This window comes from Amblyraja radiata, chromosome 2 (assembly GCF_010909765.2).
Source record: "Amblyraja radiata isolate CabotCenter1 chromosome 2, sAmbRad1.1.pri, whole genome shotgun sequence".
Lineage (NCBI taxonomy): Eukaryota > Metazoa > Chordata > Chondrichthyes > Rajiformes > Rajidae > Amblyraja > Amblyraja radiata.
Window position 1 is genome coordinate 1604403 of NC_045957.1, and position 17461 is coordinate 1621863.

The 17461-nt window shown below is 49.2% G+C and overlaps 1 protein-coding gene across 1 annotated transcript; it reads right to left on the bottom strand.

Annotated features, from left to right (window-relative positions):
- Positions 1 to 3067: 3067 nt before the first annotated feature.
- Positions 3068 to 11726, bottom strand: LOC116985601 (fucolectin-like). Its single transcript, XM_033040448.1, has 5 exons — positions 11684 to 11726; positions 10083 to 10150; positions 7568 to 7847; positions 6063 to 6235; positions 3068 to 3353 (listed from the first exon to the last, which is right to left on the bottom strand). The coding sequence occupies exons 2-4, from the start codon at positions 10147 to 10149 to the stop codon at positions 6076 to 6078; spliced, it is 507 nt and encodes a 168-aa protein (XP_032896339.1). The 5' UTR covers position 10150; positions 11684 to 11726; the 3' UTR covers positions 3068 to 3353; positions 6063 to 6075.
- Between the last annotated feature and the right edge of the window lie 5735 nt (positions 11727 to 17461).

Below are 17461 nucleotides of genomic sequence, written 5' to 3' on the forward strand. Positions count from 1 at the left end.
TCCCTATTATTAAACTAACCTACCACGTAGAATATTCTCAAATGCCTTGATAAAATTCCAAGTATATCTTCGCGTCCCAACCTTTGTATCAATTTCCCTCACTGGCGGAGGATAGCGTGCCAAAAGCCATCTCCACCACTCTTCTATCTGTGCCGCCGTTTTCAGCTAACTCTATCCCTCTGAACAGTTAAACGAGTACGAACAGTTAAACGAGTACTTTGTTCTGTCTTCACTAAGGAAGTAATATACAGAAATACTAGGGGACCGAGGATCTAGTGGGAAGGATGAATTAAAGGGAATCCACATTAGTCAGGAAATGGTGTTCGGTGAATTGTTGGGACTGAACGCAAATAATTCCCCATGGCCTGATGGTCTGCATCCCAGAGTACTCAAGGAGGTGGCTCCTGAAATCGTGGATGCATTGGTAATCATTTTCAAATGGTCTATAGATTCAGGATCAGTTCCTGTCGATTGGAGAATAGAGGGTTTGAATTTAGAAGCAAGGAGGTCCAACTGCAGTTGCACATGGCCCTGGTGTGACCGCACCTGGCGTATTGCGTGCAATTTTGGTCTCCTATTTTGAGGAAGGACATTATTTCTATTGAGGGAGTGCAATGTAGGTTGACCAGGTTAATTTCCGGGATGGTGGGACTGGCATATGATGAAAGAATGGTTCGCTTGAGTTTGTATTCGCTTGAATTTAGAAGGATGAGAGGAGATCTTATTGAAACATATAACATTCTGAAAGGATTCGACAGGCTAAATACAGGAAATATGTTCCCGATGTTCGGGGAGTCCAGAACCAGGAGTCACAAGAATAAGGGGTAAGCCATTTCATACTGAATCGACGAAAACCTTCTTCACCCAGAGAGTTGTGAATCTGTGGAATTCTCTGCCACAGAAGGCAGTGGAGGCCAATTCACTGGTTGTTTTGAAGACAGAGTTGGATTTATTGTAGCTCTTGGGTCCAAAGGAATCAAGGGATATGGGTAAAAATCAGTAACGGGGTACTGACTTGAGATGATCAGTCATGATCATATTGAATGGCGGTACTGGCACAAAGGACCGAATGGCCTACTCCATGTGTCCATGTATCTACTCTAAGACTCTCCCCGGGGCTCCGCCATTCACTGTAAATGTTCCGTGGTCATTGACTTCCCAAAATTCAACTCTTCATAGATGATATACAGTAGATGACAAATAGCAATTGGCCCAGCACTGATCTCTGAGACGCACCTCTAGTCACATGACTCCAGTCCGAAAAACAAATTTCCACCAACACACTCTGCTTCCTCCCATGCAGCCAATTCTGTATCCAGTAACATCTATTACAAACCCACTGGCTCACACAGCTATGGAGACTACACTTCTTTCCACCCTACTCCCTATAAAGACTCTATCCCCTACTCCCAATTCCTCTGTCTATGCCGCACCTGCGCCCACGACGAGGGTTTCCATACCATGTCATCGGAGATGTCCTCATTCATTAGGAATTGATTCCATGGTCAACTCATCCCTTCCCACCCAAACCACATTCACCCCAGGTTCTTTCCCCTGCAACCGCTGGAGAAGCAGCACCTGTCCCTTTACCTGCCCCCCTCGACTACATCCAAGAAGTCCGATAGTCTTTTCAGGTGAGGTAGAGGTTCACTTGCACCTCCTCCAAACTCGTCTGCTGTATTCGCTGTTCCAGGTGTCAACTCCTGTACATCGGCGAGACCAAGCGCTGGATCGGCGATCATTTCACTGAACACCTCCCCTCAGTCCCCCTCCCATTCCCAATCTGACCTTTCTGTCCCGGGCCTCCTCCATTGTCAGAGCGAGGCCCGGCGCATATTGGAGGAACAGCACCTCACAGTTCGCTTGGGCAGCTCACACCGCAGCGATATGAACATTGACTTCTCTAACTTCTCTCCATCCCCTCCCCTTCCCAGCTCTCCCACCATTCTTACTGTCTCCGCCTACATTCTACCCCTGTCCCGCCCGTTCCCCTGACATCAGTCTGATGAAGGGTCTCGACCCGAAACATTAACCAGAAATGCTGACTATCCCGCTGAGTTAGTGCAGCGTTTTGTTTCTAGCTCTGCCTGACTGCCGTGATCTAACCTTGCAAAGCATTCTGTCATGCAGTACCTTGCCTACGCCATTCCTGAATCACATATAATCTAAATCTACCCTCGTCGAACTTCTTATTACGTCTTCAAAAACGGAGTCAATTTCGTGATGCACAAAGCTATACCAGCTATGCCGAATCAGCCCTACCTTTCCAAATGCATGTCTATCTTATCCTACAAAATCCACAACAGTAAGTTACCTATCACACAACTGGTCTATATTTCTCAGGTATTTTTCTGCAGCCCTAAAGGCACAACGTTAGACACATTCCAGCTTTCCAACACCTCACCCGTATCTAACGATGGTTCGTATATCTAGTCCAGTGTCCCCGCAATTTCTCTCTCTTGTCTTCAGATAGATACATCTGATTATGACCCGGATCTACCAAATATTTGTCCCGTTCTCCATGATAAAGACCGAGGAACATAGAATGAGAACACGCCCTTCGGCCCGCAATGTCAGTGCTGAACATTATGCCAATTTAATCCCCTCTACCTGCACGTGATCCAAACCACAATATTATCCGCATACTTTTCTCTGCAGGAGAAATATTCACTGGCCACCTCTCCCATCCCCTGCGCCGCTTTACAAAAATGACCACGTTGATCTTCCGGCGGCCCCACTTTCTCCCTTGGTGCGATTTGCCCTATAATATAAAATTTATTTTTTGCGGCTATCTCATTGCCATGTACAATTGGAACTTTGCCTCCCTGTGGCTAAGCTCCAGCCCCCTGGACTGAAGGCCCGTTTGCCACTCCACGGCCTATCCATGCTGCTGCTATGATCGACACAAAGTGGTCAGGCAGCATCTCTGGAACCTTCATGAATGGATCCACCTTGTGACTATCTTTGGTACAAACCAGCATCTACAGGTCTTTCTTTCTATACTTGCTGCACCCGCCAGCTTGTGTGAATGGTGGTCAGAAACAGATTGAGTCGCGACAAGGAGTGCTTGCAAACAGCCATAGCGCTAATTTATTCAGACAGAAGATGCACAGGTTGCGGGTCGCATACAGCTGAGAGAGGGGACGGCCCAGTGCCGGCAGTGGGTGGCGACCAACACCGGCCGCTCTCCCACCCACCACCCTGCTGCCGTTCGCTCCATACCGGCTGCAGAATCACTGCTGGCTCGCTATGTTGTGGTGCTGGAAGCGATGTTGGGCCTAGCTGGCCCGGGATAAGGACCTCAACCGGTTCTCGAATGAATCCGTTGCACAAGCCGGAAGCACTGGAAGGTTCTAAAAGGAAAAACAGACGGCACGCCGTCAGTTAATGGCTGGTTTCCTCCAGAAACAGCGGACGTGACCGACTGAGGGAGGAGGGGGAGGGGGCTGGAGAGGTTATTGAACAAAGTCCCTTTTTTGAGGATCGGATTGCATTGCATTCGGACAGGCAAGTATTGGTCAGGGCTGTGTCTATTTGTTGACGATACAACTCCGAGTGCTTGCGGTAGTGCAGCTGCACTGGTCCGCACGGTGTTGACAAGGGTGGGCTGCTCCAAAGATTTACAACACATGGAATTGTGACAACTTGCATCTGTCACAGGAGATGGGATATTGATTGGAAGCTGGTCACCACTTGATCGGGGCTGGGGCTAACACATACTGTTTATACATTAACAATTTAGATGTCAATGAACGAAGTATAATTTGTAAATTCAAAGACACCACATCGATTGAAAGTGGAGGGGAGGGGTGGTTACTCGGGACCACGTTGATCAATTGGTAAAATGGGTTGGAGGAGAATGGCAGGTGTAAGTTAATTCTGTAAACTATGAGGTTTACGTATGGCATGAACTAATATCGCCGTGGGTATATTATAGCCGCAGGTAGAAAAGTGGAGCAGATGAATCTTTGTGAACACGTCCAAAGGTCCGTGAAGGTGAAACCACAAGTTGGTTCCATATTGGTCATAGCTCGACGCGTTGTTAGCCCAGCACTCTGTAGCTCTCTTTGATATAAACCTGTATCTGCAGTAAGAAAGAACTGCAGATGCTAGTTTACAGCGAAGATCGACACAATATGCTGGAGTAAATCAGCGGGCAGGCAACATCTCTGGAGAAAAGGAGTAGGTGACGTTTCCGGCCGAGACCTTTCATCGAGTCTGAGTCTGAAGGTCGCAGAGGATCAGTAGCCCGACCAGTGAGGCAGTGGATTGGCTGAAGGAAGGTTTTCTCTTGGGTGAGTAATTTGAAAAAAGAGCGCCAAGAGACAGCCCGGGGCAATTACCTTGAAGGGCGCAGCGGAGCTGCAGCCAGACCAGCCAGGGAGTGGTTTGGCTGAAACATCCTAATTAGTTGAGTGGATAGCTGTCTTGATTACATAAGCTTAAGTGCAGTAACTAACAGGGGAGGAGGGTGGGACCCAATGCAAGGAGGTACATAAAAGGAGGACAGAAGCAAAAGATAGAAGGGAGATAAAAATAACAAACCTGAAATATTTGTGCCTTAATGCGAGCATTTGTTATAAGGTGGATGGGTTGAATGTGCAGTTATTAGTTAAGGAATATGACATAGTTGGAATTACGGTGACATGGCTCCAGGATGACAAAGACTGCGAACGATCCAAGTGCAGAAAACGCTTGTTGGGGTTGTCTACATACCACCAAACAGCAGTCGGGATGTTGGGGATATCATCAAGCAGGAAATTATGGATGTGTGTAGCAAAGGCACTGCAGTTATCAGTGGTGACTTTAATTTACATATAGATTGGGCCAACGAACTTGGTAGCACCGCTGAGGAGGAGAAGTTCCTGGAATGTTTACGGGAGGTTTTTTTTTTCAAACCAATATGTAGAAGAATCGTCCTAGATTGGGTATTGCGTAATGAGGAAGGATTAGTTAACGATCTTGTTTTGCAGAGCCCCTTGAGCAACAGCGATTATAATATGGTGGAATTCTGCTTTAGGAAGGAAAGTGACGGTTAATTCAGAGACTAGGGTCCTGAACATAAAGAACGGAGACTTTGAAGGTATGAGATGGGAATTAGCTTGGATAGACTGGCAAATTAAACTTAAAGGGGTTACGGTGGAGATCAAATGGAAAACATTTAAAACCCGCATTGAGGAACTCCAAAAAATGTTCATCCTTCTCTGGCGGAAAATTAAACGGGGAAGGCGGCTCAACCGTGGCATATAAATTGGCCCGAGAAAGCAGCAAACCAGAGGGCTGGTAGAAATTAAAAACACAATAGAGGAGGACAAGGGGGTTAATTGGGCGGGGGGAGGGGGGGAGCATGAAAGAAAACTTGCGGGTACATAAAATCTCACGCGAACAGCTTCTTCAGATATGAAAAAAGGAAAAGATTAGTGACGACAAATGTAGGTCCCTTACAATCAGAGACAGGTGAATTTATAATGTGAAACAAAGAAATGGCTGAACAGTTCAATGAGTACTTCGGTTCTGTCTTCACTACGGAAGACACAAACAATCTCCCAGAAAAACTAGAGGGACGAGGATCTAGTGGGAGGGAGGAACTGAAGGAATGCACATTAGTCAGGAAATGGTGTTGGGTAAACTCAATGAACTCTGAGCTTCACTGTGGTGGACGCATAGTATTGAGTGTGGAGCGGGAGGGAGTGGAGGGAGGAGAGAGTGGAGGGGAGCAGATGCAAGGGGATGGGGGAGGAGAGGTGGGGAAAGCGGGGTGATACGTGGGGGAAATGAAAGTTGGGAGGAGAGGAAGGGAGTGGACAGAGCGGGAGAGGAGAGAGGGGAAGGGGATCGATGGGGTGTAGGGGGTGGATAGGTGAGCGGAGGATGGAGGGGAGGGAGGAATCAAGGAAGGATTTTTTTTTCTTTTTTTTTTCGTTTGAGTCTCACTGGGGCTTAAATGACAATAAATTTGTATTGTAGGAGTCGAAGCACATGGGAGGGTAGGATGAGGGATAGAGGAGAGATGGCCACGGTCACGACAGTGATGGCAAACGGTGGTGGCAGGCGGTACTCACGCCATGAGCAGGGTCAGTGGGGATCAGGCATTCCGAACGCTTCCACCTCGCACAACATTAGGTAAGCCCTGCACCTCGGCAAGAAGACGTTGAGAAACCGACCGTGGACACCTGCTGGCTCGCAGAAGATGTTAGCGGTCTGACCGTTACTGATCGAGTTGATCTTCGCACAGCTGGGGAGAGAGAGAGCGAGGATAAAGGCCGCGTCTGGGTTTGAAATGCGTCTGGGCGTCCGGGTGTCTGAGTTGGGGAATGTGTGCGGGTCGGTCGATGGGAAGGGGAGTGTGAGGAGATGTTGTGCAGTTCAAGTGTTTGGTTGTAAGGTTTTCGGGGTGCGAGGGTGATGTCCGTGGGAGGGGAGACCCTGTGAAGGAGAGGGTGCACGTGAGAGGGCGAGGGCCTGTGGGTGGGGGTAGTGTCTGTGGGTGGGGGGAGTGTCTGTGGGTGGGGGAGTGTCTGTGGGTGGGGAGTGTCTGTGGGTGGGGTAGTGCATGTGGGTGGGGGAGAATCTGTGGGTGGGGAGTATCTGTGGGTGGGGAGTGTCTATGGGTGGGGGAGTGTCTGTGGGTGGGGGAGTGTTTGTGGGTGGGGGAGTGTCTGTGGGAGGGGGAGTGTCTGTGGGTGGGGGAGTGTCTGTGTGTGGGGGTGTGTGTGGATGGGGAGTATCTGTGGGTGGGGGGAGTGGCTGTGGGTTGGGGTGCGGGAGTGTCTGTGGGTGAGGAAGTGTCTGTGGGTGGGGGGGAGTGTCTGTGGGTGGGGGAGTGTCTGTGAGTGGGGGAGTGTCTGTGTGTGGCGGTGTGTGTGGATGGGGAGTGTCTGTGGGCGGGGGATTGTCTGTGGATGGAGGGAGTATCTTTGGTTGGGGGTAGTGTCTGTGGGAGGGGGGAGTGTTTGTGGGTTGGGGTGGGGGAGTGTGTGTGGGTGGGGATGTGTCTGTGGGTGGGGGGAGAGTCTGTAGGTGGGGGGAGTGTCTGTGGGTTGGGTGGGGGAGTGTCTGTGGGTGGGGAAGTGGCTGTGGGTGGGGGGAGATTCTGTGGGTGGGGGGGAGTGGCTGTGGGTTAGGGTGCGGGAGTGTCTGTGGGTGGGGGGGAGTGTCTGTGGGTTGAAGTGGGGGAGTGTCTGTGGGTGGGGAAGTGGCTGTGGTTGGGGGGAGGGTCTGTGGGTGGGGGTAGTCTGTGGGTGGGAGAGTGTCTGTGATTGGGGAAATGTCTGTGTGTGGGGGTGGGGAGTGTCTGTGGGTTGGGCTGGGGGAGTGTCTGTGGATGGGGAGTGTCTGTGGGTGGAGGAGTGTCTGTGGGTGCGGTTAGTGTCTTAGGGTGTGGAGTGTGTGTGTGCGGGAGTGTCTGTGGGTGGGGAAGTGTCTGTGGGTGGGGGTGTCTGTGGGTGGGGGTGTCTGTGGGTGGGGCCGGGGAGTGTATGTGGGTGGGTAGTGTTTGTGAGAGAGGGGTGTGCACGGTGGGAGGAAGGGTGGTGTTCTCATTTAGAGTGATGTTGTTCCCACTTACAGAGTGTTGTCGTTTCCATTGTTGATCAGCGAGTCCCCGATGCGGATCTCGGCACCTACCAGCCTATGGGCCCAGCGGCTGGAGGCGGTGATGTTGACCACGAAGATGCGGTAATGTTCCCGCAGATCCACTCTCCACCAAGGGCGGTACTGTTTCCTCGTGCTGCTGCAGGATCCGTGCCGGAAAATAGTGTCCAGGTTCCCATCAATGGCGTTGTTGGGGTCAGCGAGGTGTCGGTGAGTGGTCGACTGCGTAGCTCGAACTCCAGCAGCCAAGTTCTCTGCGGCACAAACCTCCAAGTGAAACGTCTGTCTATACAGGAGCAGCCAGCTGCAAAGTCATGCAGCAAGGCACGCGCCATCCCCAGTTCCACTCCCTTTACTTTCGTGGATATTGTCACCATTGAATTTTACAGCGTAGATACATGCCGTCGGCCCAGCACCCGCAACAGCAGACCTCGCGGATTTGCCGGCCTTTATCACCATCAATTCCCCAACATAATGTCTGCACCAATACTAAGTTCCTTCGATTATTCCCTCTCAGTGAATACTCAGTTCCCAAATATTAAAGGCATTCAGTCATATAGCACAGAAACAGGCCTTTCTGCCCACACGCCCATGCTGCCTCCAATTTAGTCAATTTACCTGCGTTTAGACCATATCATTCAGAACCTTTCCGATCTACATGCTTGTGGAAATGTCTCTTAAATATTGCTATTGTACCTGACTCAACTACCTCTGACGGCTCGTTCCATACACCCAGCATCGAATAGAAACTTTGCTGCTCGGATTCCTTTTAAATCTTTCCCATCTCACCATAAGCCTTTTCCCAGTGGTTTATGATTCCCCGGGGGGTTATCCTGGGGGAGATTGACGCTATCTGTTCCCCTCATGATTTTGTACACCTTTATAAGATCATACCACTTCCTCCTGCTCTCCAAGAAATGGGTTCCTAGCCTGCTCTACCTCACCTTAACTAAGTTACAGACTAGCCCTGCCGGCTCCTCCATTGTTCGCCCCCTCTCCGTGCGCCCCCCCCCCCCCCCCACCACCCCCCTCGTCTGGTCCTCCATTGTTCTTCCCTATCTCTGTCGGCGGGTACAGGTTGGGCCGAGGGGCTTGTTTCTGTGCTGCGTAGATCTGTGAAGCCACTACTGTGGATGAATTGGGACTTTGGGCAGAGAGATTTCAGATGCTGTTTAACCCGGGCAGATGTGAGATCAAATGCAAGTGCATTGTAAATGGCAGGTTGATCAGTGGATTGATGTACAGTGGTGTCTTGGGGGCGAATCCAAAACTCCTTGAAAGTGGTAAATGAGGCGTATAATATGTTGCCTTCAACGTTGAGTATGAAAGATAAGAGGTCATTTTACATTTGTATAAAACTATGGTTCGGTTCCATTTGGAGTGTGGATCTGATTGGCTCATTACAGGAATCATAAGGCGTTTTTGGAGAATGCAGAAGTACTTTAGCAAAATGATGTCGGGATTAGAGGGTATTGGCTATAAAGTGTCTATAAACAGTCAGATTGTTTTATCTGGGCCTTCAGAAGTTGAAGAGGGACCCAACCGAAGTATTTAAAGTATGAAAGGCATAGATAGGGTAGATAGTCTATTTGACATGTTGGAAATGTCAAATACTGGAGGGCATAGTTTCAGGGTAAGATAGTTAAAGTTTATAGATTTCTGTTGTGAGTTATTTTTACACCGAGACTAATAGATACCAAGAATGCTTTTCATGGTGAAATAATGATAGCAACATTTCGGAATCATTTAGGCAGATCTACGAACAGGGAATGGAGGGAAATGGACTATGTACAGGTAAATGGATTATTTACACATAAGAAAAGCTGGAGTAACTCAGCGGGACAGGCGGCATCTCTGGAGAGAAGGAATGGGTGACGTTTCGGGTCGAGCCCTTCTTCAGATCTGAAACGACCCGAAACGTCACCCATTCCTTCTTCCCAGAGATGCCGCCTGTCCCGCGGAGTTAATCCAGCGTGTTGTGCTTATCTTCGATTTAAACCAGCAGCTGCAGTTCCTTCTTACACATAAACGGATTATTTGGATTGCCGTCATATTTTGCGCGGTCACGGTCGGCCTGCCTGCCCTGTACTGAACTGTTCTACGATGTGTGTTCCTTCATTGTCAATTCATACCTCATACCTTCGCAATGTCCTTTGTCAAGATTCAGAACCACACCCCCTGAACGCTTTGCAACATCACAAACACACAGAGATACAAAGAGATTGAGAGAAAGAAAGAGAAAAACAGACATACAAACTTACATTGAGACGCACAGGCAGAGAGACACAGACTGGGAGAGACACAGACCCCCTCCCCATCACCCCCCCCCCTCCCCATCCATCCCCCCTCCCAGCCTCATCGCCCCCCCCGCCCCCCATCACCCCCCCCCCCCCATTACCCCCTCCCAGCCTCATTGACCCCCCCCGCCCCCCCCCCCCCCCTTCAACCCAATCCTCGTCCCGCCCTCTCTCGGACACAGTAGGACTTACCCTGTGCCTTTATTAGGTGCAGTATCACACAGAGAGAAGCGAGCAACAACAGGCGACGCGACTTCATCCTGCGGGGCCCAAACACACGGGATGTGATTCACGCCGAGGACAGGTGTGAGCGAGCGCCCAGCCATTCAAGGGGAGCGCGGGAAGGTGTCATGCCACTTATCTAATTCGTGCTAGTTCTCGAGTAAAGCCAGTGCTTCATCCCTTTCCCCGCAACGTTGCGAGATTCACCTTTGAATTAAGGCACCCCAGTGCCCCAGACATCCGGCTTCGATCCGGAGCTCGGCTGCTGTCTATGCGGAATTTGCTCGCTCTCCCCGGGTACTCCGCTTTCCAACTGCATCCCAAGATGTAAGTCCCCCCCCCCCCCCCACAACCCACCCCCCGTCAGAATCGGGTAAGAGTTAATGGAAAGTGCTGAAAATGAAATGGGATAATCACAGGCCAGGTGTCAGTGATCGGGTGCTTCGTGGTTGGCACCGATCCGATGGGCCGGAAGGCCTGTTTCCAAGGCGCGTGACTGGATACACAATAACATTTGAGGACAAAGAACCGCGGCGCTGTAGATGCTGTAATCTGGAGCATTAACCAATCTTCTGGGGCAACTCAACGGGTCGGGCAACATCTGTGGGGAGATGCTGATGTAGGATCTCGATCCACAACATCGACCTCCACAGATGTCGCTCGACCCACAGGGTTTTCCTCATGAAGCTTGCTTTTGCATGAAAAAAATAACCTGCTGCATGTGCTTCAAGATCTCATGGTCTAGCGAGTTTCAACTGTTCTCAAACGGTGAGGGAAGTGTGTTTGAGGCTGAGATCCGGCGCTCAACTTTTGAATGATGCTGGAGACGAGAGGCCGAAGGGCCGTCTACTGCTCCACTCGTGTTCCCATTACACACGGGCTGCGAAAACTAACTCCTCTCCCGCATCAGCACTCCCCGCTCGCCCCCTCCCCCACCCCTCCCGCCTCCCCTCCGTCCCACCCCTCCGCCTCCTCTCCCCCCCCCCCCCCGCCCCCCGCCCACCCCTCGCCTGTGTGGAAACCTCTCGTTAACCCTCTCTGCTCCAGAGAAACCCGTGACCTGAGCCCCTGCGCAGTAGAGTAATCGAGCACGTAATCCGGCCCTTCGCATCACCTTGTCCGTGCCATCCCCTTATACAACTTAATATTACGGGAGGGTACCATTTGCCTGCACTTGACCCACATCGCTCTAATCCCTTCCAAGCAATATAACTGCCCACATGTTTCTTTTTCGAAGTTGTTATTGTATCCACGTCCATAGTTTCTTCTGGCAGCTTATTCGAGATACGGACTGCCACATGATCTTAAAAATAAAGTTACCCATGAGGTCCCTGTTAAATCTCTCCTCTCCCACCTTAAGCATACACCCTCGTGTTTTAGAAACGTTTACCCTGTGGATAAGACATGTTCACTTTATCTATTCCCTTCGTGATCTTATACACTTCAATAAGGTAATCTCTCAGCCTTCTACGCTCTAAATATAAAGTCTGCAGCTTTGTGCGACTCCGTATAAAAGTTACGGGTAAGTCTCAGCGCTCACAGTGTGTCCCAGGAGCAAAGGAGCGACTCACCTTCCGCAGGGCGTCCACGGGAGCTACTGTACATCTGTGATGCGGGTTTATATGGGACAGCCCAAGCGGTCAGGTGCAAGCGAGAGCTGGCGGCACATTGGGCGCTGGGAGAGCGCCCGTGATTGGCGTTGGGCAATGAGACATTGAGCAAGGGCCGACTGGACAGGGAAGGAGTTACAGTGTGTGGGGCCCACACTGGAGGTTGAGGAAGGGCAAGTGTGGATAGGGAGGGGATGTGGGGTCGTTATTGCTCAGGGCCGAGTGAAGCTGAACACAATAGGCAATAGACAAAAGACTATAGGCGCAGGAGGAGGCATTATGGCCCTTCGAGCCAGCACCGCCATTCAATGTGATCATGGCTGATAATCCTCGATCAGTACCCCGTTCCTGCCTTCTCCCCATATCCCCTGACTCCGCTATTTGTATGAGCCCTGTCTCGCTCTCTCTTGAAAGCGTCCAGAGAACCTGCCTCCACCGCCCTCTGAGGCAGAGAATTCCACAGACTCACCACTCTGTGAGAAAACGTGTTTCCTCGTCTCCGGTCTAAATGGCTTACTCCTTATTCTTCAACTGTGGCCCCTGGATCTGGACTCCCCTAACATCGGGAACATATTTCCTGCCTCTAGCGTTTCCAAGCCCTTAACAATCTTATATGTTTCAATGAGATACCCTCTCATCCTTCTAAACTCCAGAGTGTACAAGTCCAGCTGCTCCATTCTCTCAGCATATGACAGTCCCACCGTCCCGGGAATTAACCTTGTAACCATACGCTGCACTCCCTCAATAGCAAGAATGTCCTTCCTCAAATTAGGGAACCAAAATTGCACAGGTCTGGTCTCACTAGGGCTCCGTACAACTGCAGAAGGACGTCTTTGCTCCTATATTCCATCCCTCTTGTTATAAAGGCCAACATGCCATTCGCTTTCTTAATGCCTGCTGTACCTGCATGCTTACATTCATAGACTGATGAACAAGAACTCCCAGATCCCGTTGTACTTTCCCTTTTCCCAATTTGACGCCATTTAGATGGTAATCTGCCTTCCTGTTTTTGCTACCAAAGTGGATAACCTCACATCACCGGGTCCCATACGGAACCGGAGCTTCGGGGCACAGTACCACCACCGGCTCCTGGCCGGGACCTGGTGCCGCGGAAATCTCCGGGTAACATTGTGGGGCAGCGGCGTGCTCTCGCTGCAGCCCCGGCCTGCAATGTTTGAGTGCGGGTAGGTGGCGTAACTGATTGCTGTCAATCCCCCATCCCCTCCACAACCCTCCGTGTAGGTCGGTGGGATAAAACTCTTCTAAATGCTGCTATGCAATGCAAACGCTGGCAAATGTCGCGGGAAAGTTCACGGCTGAGTATGTTTCTTCTGGTACCACCTTAGCATTGGCTTGGGGTGTTACAAAGGAGGCATTAGCAATAAAGAGAGGTCGGGCAGCCTACGACCTCATCCCTTGCAGCGCAGGAAACTGTTGTGTGATCTTATGGCGGCGCATAAAGGCACCAGGGGCGGAGATAAGGTACTTTGTTTTTTGCCCAGCGTTGAGGAATCAAGAACCAGAGCACACAGGAAGGTGAGAGGGGAAAGAATTAATAGGAACATGGAGCACCAATCTGTTGAGACAGGTACTAAAACAACAGAAATAACACTTGGACGGGTACATGTATTACAAAGGTTCGGGGGATATGAACCAAACATAGAGATACAGGAGTGGGTCATTCGGCCCTTCGAGTTCGTACCGCCATTCTATATGATCAAGGCTGATCATACTAAATCAGTACCCCAACCTGCATTTTTCCCATATCCCTTCATTACGTTAGCCCGAAGAGCTAAATCTAACTCTCCCGAACATATCCAATGAATTGGCCTCCACTGACCTCTGTGGCAGAGAATTCCACAGATTCACAACTCACTGCGTGAAAAACTGTTTCCTCATCTCAGTCCTACTTGGCCTACCCCTTATTTTTAAACTGTGACCCCTTGATCTGGACTCCCCCAACAATGGGAACATTTTCCCTGCATCTCGCATGACCAATCCTTTAAAAATTGTATATGTTTCTTTAAGTTCCTCCCTCATCCTTCTAACTGCCAGTGAATACAAGGCCGGTAGACCCATTCTATCATCATATGCCAGTCCCAGGAATCCCGGGAATTAACCTGGTGAACCTACGCAGCCCTGCCTCAATAGCAATAATGTTTAAACTAAACACTGATGGGAGGGGGGAGACATATTGGAAATACAAGGATGGGGTTAAAAGCAAAGAGAATATAGGGAAAGTTAATAAATATACCAGAATGAACGGAACAGAAAGCTCACGAAGGGCTAGGAGAGTATGGTCAAATTAAATAGGAATCGATGTAAAAAGTGAGGTGAATAATGGATGACAAGTATTATATACTAATGCACGAAGTATATGAAGTAAAATGGATGAGCTTGAGGCTCGGTTAGAGGTTGGTGGATATGACATTGTGGGGATTACAGAGATGGCTGCAGGAGGATTCGTGCTGAGAACTGAATATTCAAGGTTCTACGTCCAAAAGAAAGGACAGCCATGTGGACAGAGGAGGTGAGGTAGCTCTGTTAGTGAGGGATGAAATGCAGTCCCTTGCGAGGGGGTGCATAGGAACGATGGAGAGTCGCTGTGGGCAGAATTGCGGAATTGTAACGGTGAGAAGACATTATTGGAAATTATCTATTGGCACCCAAAAAGTTATGACAGGAGTTAAAACTGGCATGTAATAAAGGTAATGCTACAGTGGTTATGGGAGATTTCAATATGCAGGTAGACAGGGAATAGCTGGTTGGTTCTGGACCCCAACAAAGAAAGTTTGTAGAGTGCCTCCGAGATGGATTCTTAGAGCAGCTTGTAATGGAGCCGACCAGAGAGAAATCACTTCTGGATTTAGTGTTGTCTAATGAGCCATAATAAGGGAACTGAAGGCAAATGAACCGCCAGGACATAATGACCACAATATGATATGTTTTAAACTGCAATTTGAGAGGGAGATGGTTAATTCAGATGTGTCAGTGTTACAGTTGAACAAAGGGTCTATGAAGGCATGAGGGAGGAGCTGACCGAGGTCGACTGGATAAGGATCCTCGCAGCAATGACAGTGGAAAGGCAATGGCAGATTTTTGGGGGGCATAATCCAGAAGATGCAGGATAATTTCATTCCAAAGAGGAAGAACAATTCCAAGTGGAGTAAGAGGCAACCTTGGCTGTCAATGGAAGGTAGGGATGGAATAAACTAAAACAAAAGGTTTATACCATAGCAAAGAGTAGCGGAAAGCCAAAGGATCGGGAAACTTTCAAAGGACAAACGAAAGTACCTCCAAGTGCAATACGGTGGATACACTCATACACCCCAGTGGATGTAGTGTATCTGGACTTTCAGAGAGCCTTTGATAAGGTCCGACACAGGAGATTAGTGGGCAAAATAACAGACAGGAAACAAAGAGTAGGAATAAACGGGTCCCTGTCAGAATGGCATGCAGTGGCTATTGGAGTGCCGCGAGGCTCGGTGCCGGGGCCGCAACTGTTTACAATATATATCAATGGTTTAGATGATAGGGATTAAAAGTAACACTAGCAAATTTGCAGTTGACATAAAGCTGGATGGCAGTGTGAACTCCAAAGAGGATGCTAGGAGGTTGCAGGGTTCATTGGACATGTTGAGTGAGGGAGCGGATGCATGCCAGATGCAGTATAATGTGGACAAATGTGAGGTTATCCACTTTGGCGGCAAGAACAAGGAGGCAGATTAATATCTCAATGGTGTCGGATTAGAAAAAAGGGAAGTGCAATGAAACCTGGGTGTCCTTGTACACCAGTCACTGAAAGTAAACATGCAGGTACAGACGGCAGTGAAGAAAGCAGATGGCATGTCGGCCTTCATAACGAAAGCATTTGAGTATAGGAGTAAAGAGGTCCTTCTGCAGTAGCACATGGCCCTGGTGCGACCACATCTGTAGTATTGTGTGCAGTTCTGGTCCCCTAATTTGAGAAAGGACACGCTTGTTATTGAGGCAGTGCAGCGTAGGTTCACGAGGTTTATCCCCGGGATAGCTGGACTGTCGTATGATGAAAGATTGGAAAGACTGGGCTTGTATTCACTGGAATTTAGAAGGATGATAGGGTATCTTATAGAAACATATATAATTATAAAAGGGCTGGACAACCTCGATGCAGGAACAATGTTCCTAATGTTGGGGGAGTCCAGAACCACGGGGCATCATCTATGAATAAAGGGGTAGCCACTTAAAACTGAGATGCGAAAAATCGCTTTCACCCAAAGAGTTGTGAATTTGTGGAAATCTCTACCACAAAAGGTAGTAGAGGCCAATTCGCTGGATTAATTTAAAAGAGAGTTTTGCCCCTGTCCCACTTAGGAAACCTGAACGGAAACCTCTTGAGACGTTGCGCCCCACCCAAGGTTTCCGTACGGTTCCAGAAGGTTTTTGTCAGTCTACCTACCTGCTTCCACTACCTGCAACCCCCGGCAACCACCTGCAACCTCCGGGAACCGCACGGAAACCTTGGGTGGGGCACAAAGTCTCCAGAGGTTTCCGTTCAGGTTTCCTAAGTGGGACAGGGTCATAAGATAGAGTTCTAGAGGGCAGCGGAATCGTGGGATATGGGAAAAGTCAGGCACGGGTTACAGATTGTGGATGATCAGCCATGATCATAATGAATGGCGGTGCTGGCTCGAAGAGCCAAATTGCCTCCCCTGCACATATTTTCGATGTTTCTATGTGTATATGTCCTTCCACAAATTAGGAGACCAAAAATGGGCACAGTACTCCAAGTGTGGCTCACCAGGGCCCTTTACAACTGCAGTAGGATCTCCTTATTCTGAAACGTTAGCTTTGTTCACTGCCTGCTGTACCTTCATGCTTACATTCCGTGAGCGATGTACAAGGACACCCAGGTCTTGTTGCACCTCTCCTTATCTTAATCTGACAGCATTCGGATAATAATCTGCCTTCTTGTTCTTGCCAGCAAAGTAGATGAGCTCACATTATACTGTATCGGCCATGCATCTGCCCACAACTAATCTATCCAAGTCACCATGCAACCTCATAACATCCTCCTCGCAGCTCATACTGCCACGCAGTTTTGTGTTATCCGCAAACTTGGAGATGTTATATTTGGAGGTGTTACATTGGAGATTACGTTGGTGAGACCGCATATAGAGTGTTTTGTTCAGGCTGGGCACCATGTTATAGGAAAGATATTATCAAACATGATAGTCTTCAGAGAAGATTTACGAGGATGTTGCTAGGATTAAATGGTCTGAGCTATAGGGAGAGCTTGAATAGGCTGGCTCTCTATTCCTTGGATGGTAGGAGGATGTGGAGTGATGTGGAGGTGTATTCAATCATGAGAGGAACAGGTCCGGTTGATGCACAGAATCTCTTGCCTAGTGTAAGGGAATCAAGGACGAGAAGACATAGGTTCAAGAAGAAGGGGGGAGATTTAATAGAAATCTAAGGGGCACCTTTTTTACACAAATGACTGTGGGCGTATGGAGCAAGCTGCGTGGAGGTGATTGAAATCGGGACAATCCCAACGTTTAAGAAACATTTAGACGGGTACACGTATAGGACAAGTTTGGAGGGATAAGGATCAAGCGCAGGCACGTGGGACTAGTGTAGCTTGGACATGTTGGCCGGTGTAGGCAAGTTGGGCCGAATGGCCTGTTTCCACACTCTATCACTCGATGACTTAAGGACTCTATTTAATTCCTTCGTCTAAATCGTTCTTATATATTGTAA

Coding starts and splice junctions, on each gene's coding strand:
- LOC116985601 (XM_033040448.1), bottom strand. CDS start 10,149: ATGAAGTCGCGTCGCCTGTTGTTGCTCGCTTCTCTCTGTGTGATACTG. Junction 7,848..10,082: donor GCACCTAATAAAGGCACAGG/GTAAGTCCTACT, acceptor TTTGTGCCGCAG/AGAACTTGGCTGCTGGAGTT. Junction 6,236..7,567: donor AATGGAAACGACAACACTCT/GTAAGTGGGAAC, acceptor CTCTCTCCCCAG/CTGTGCGAAGATCAACTCGA.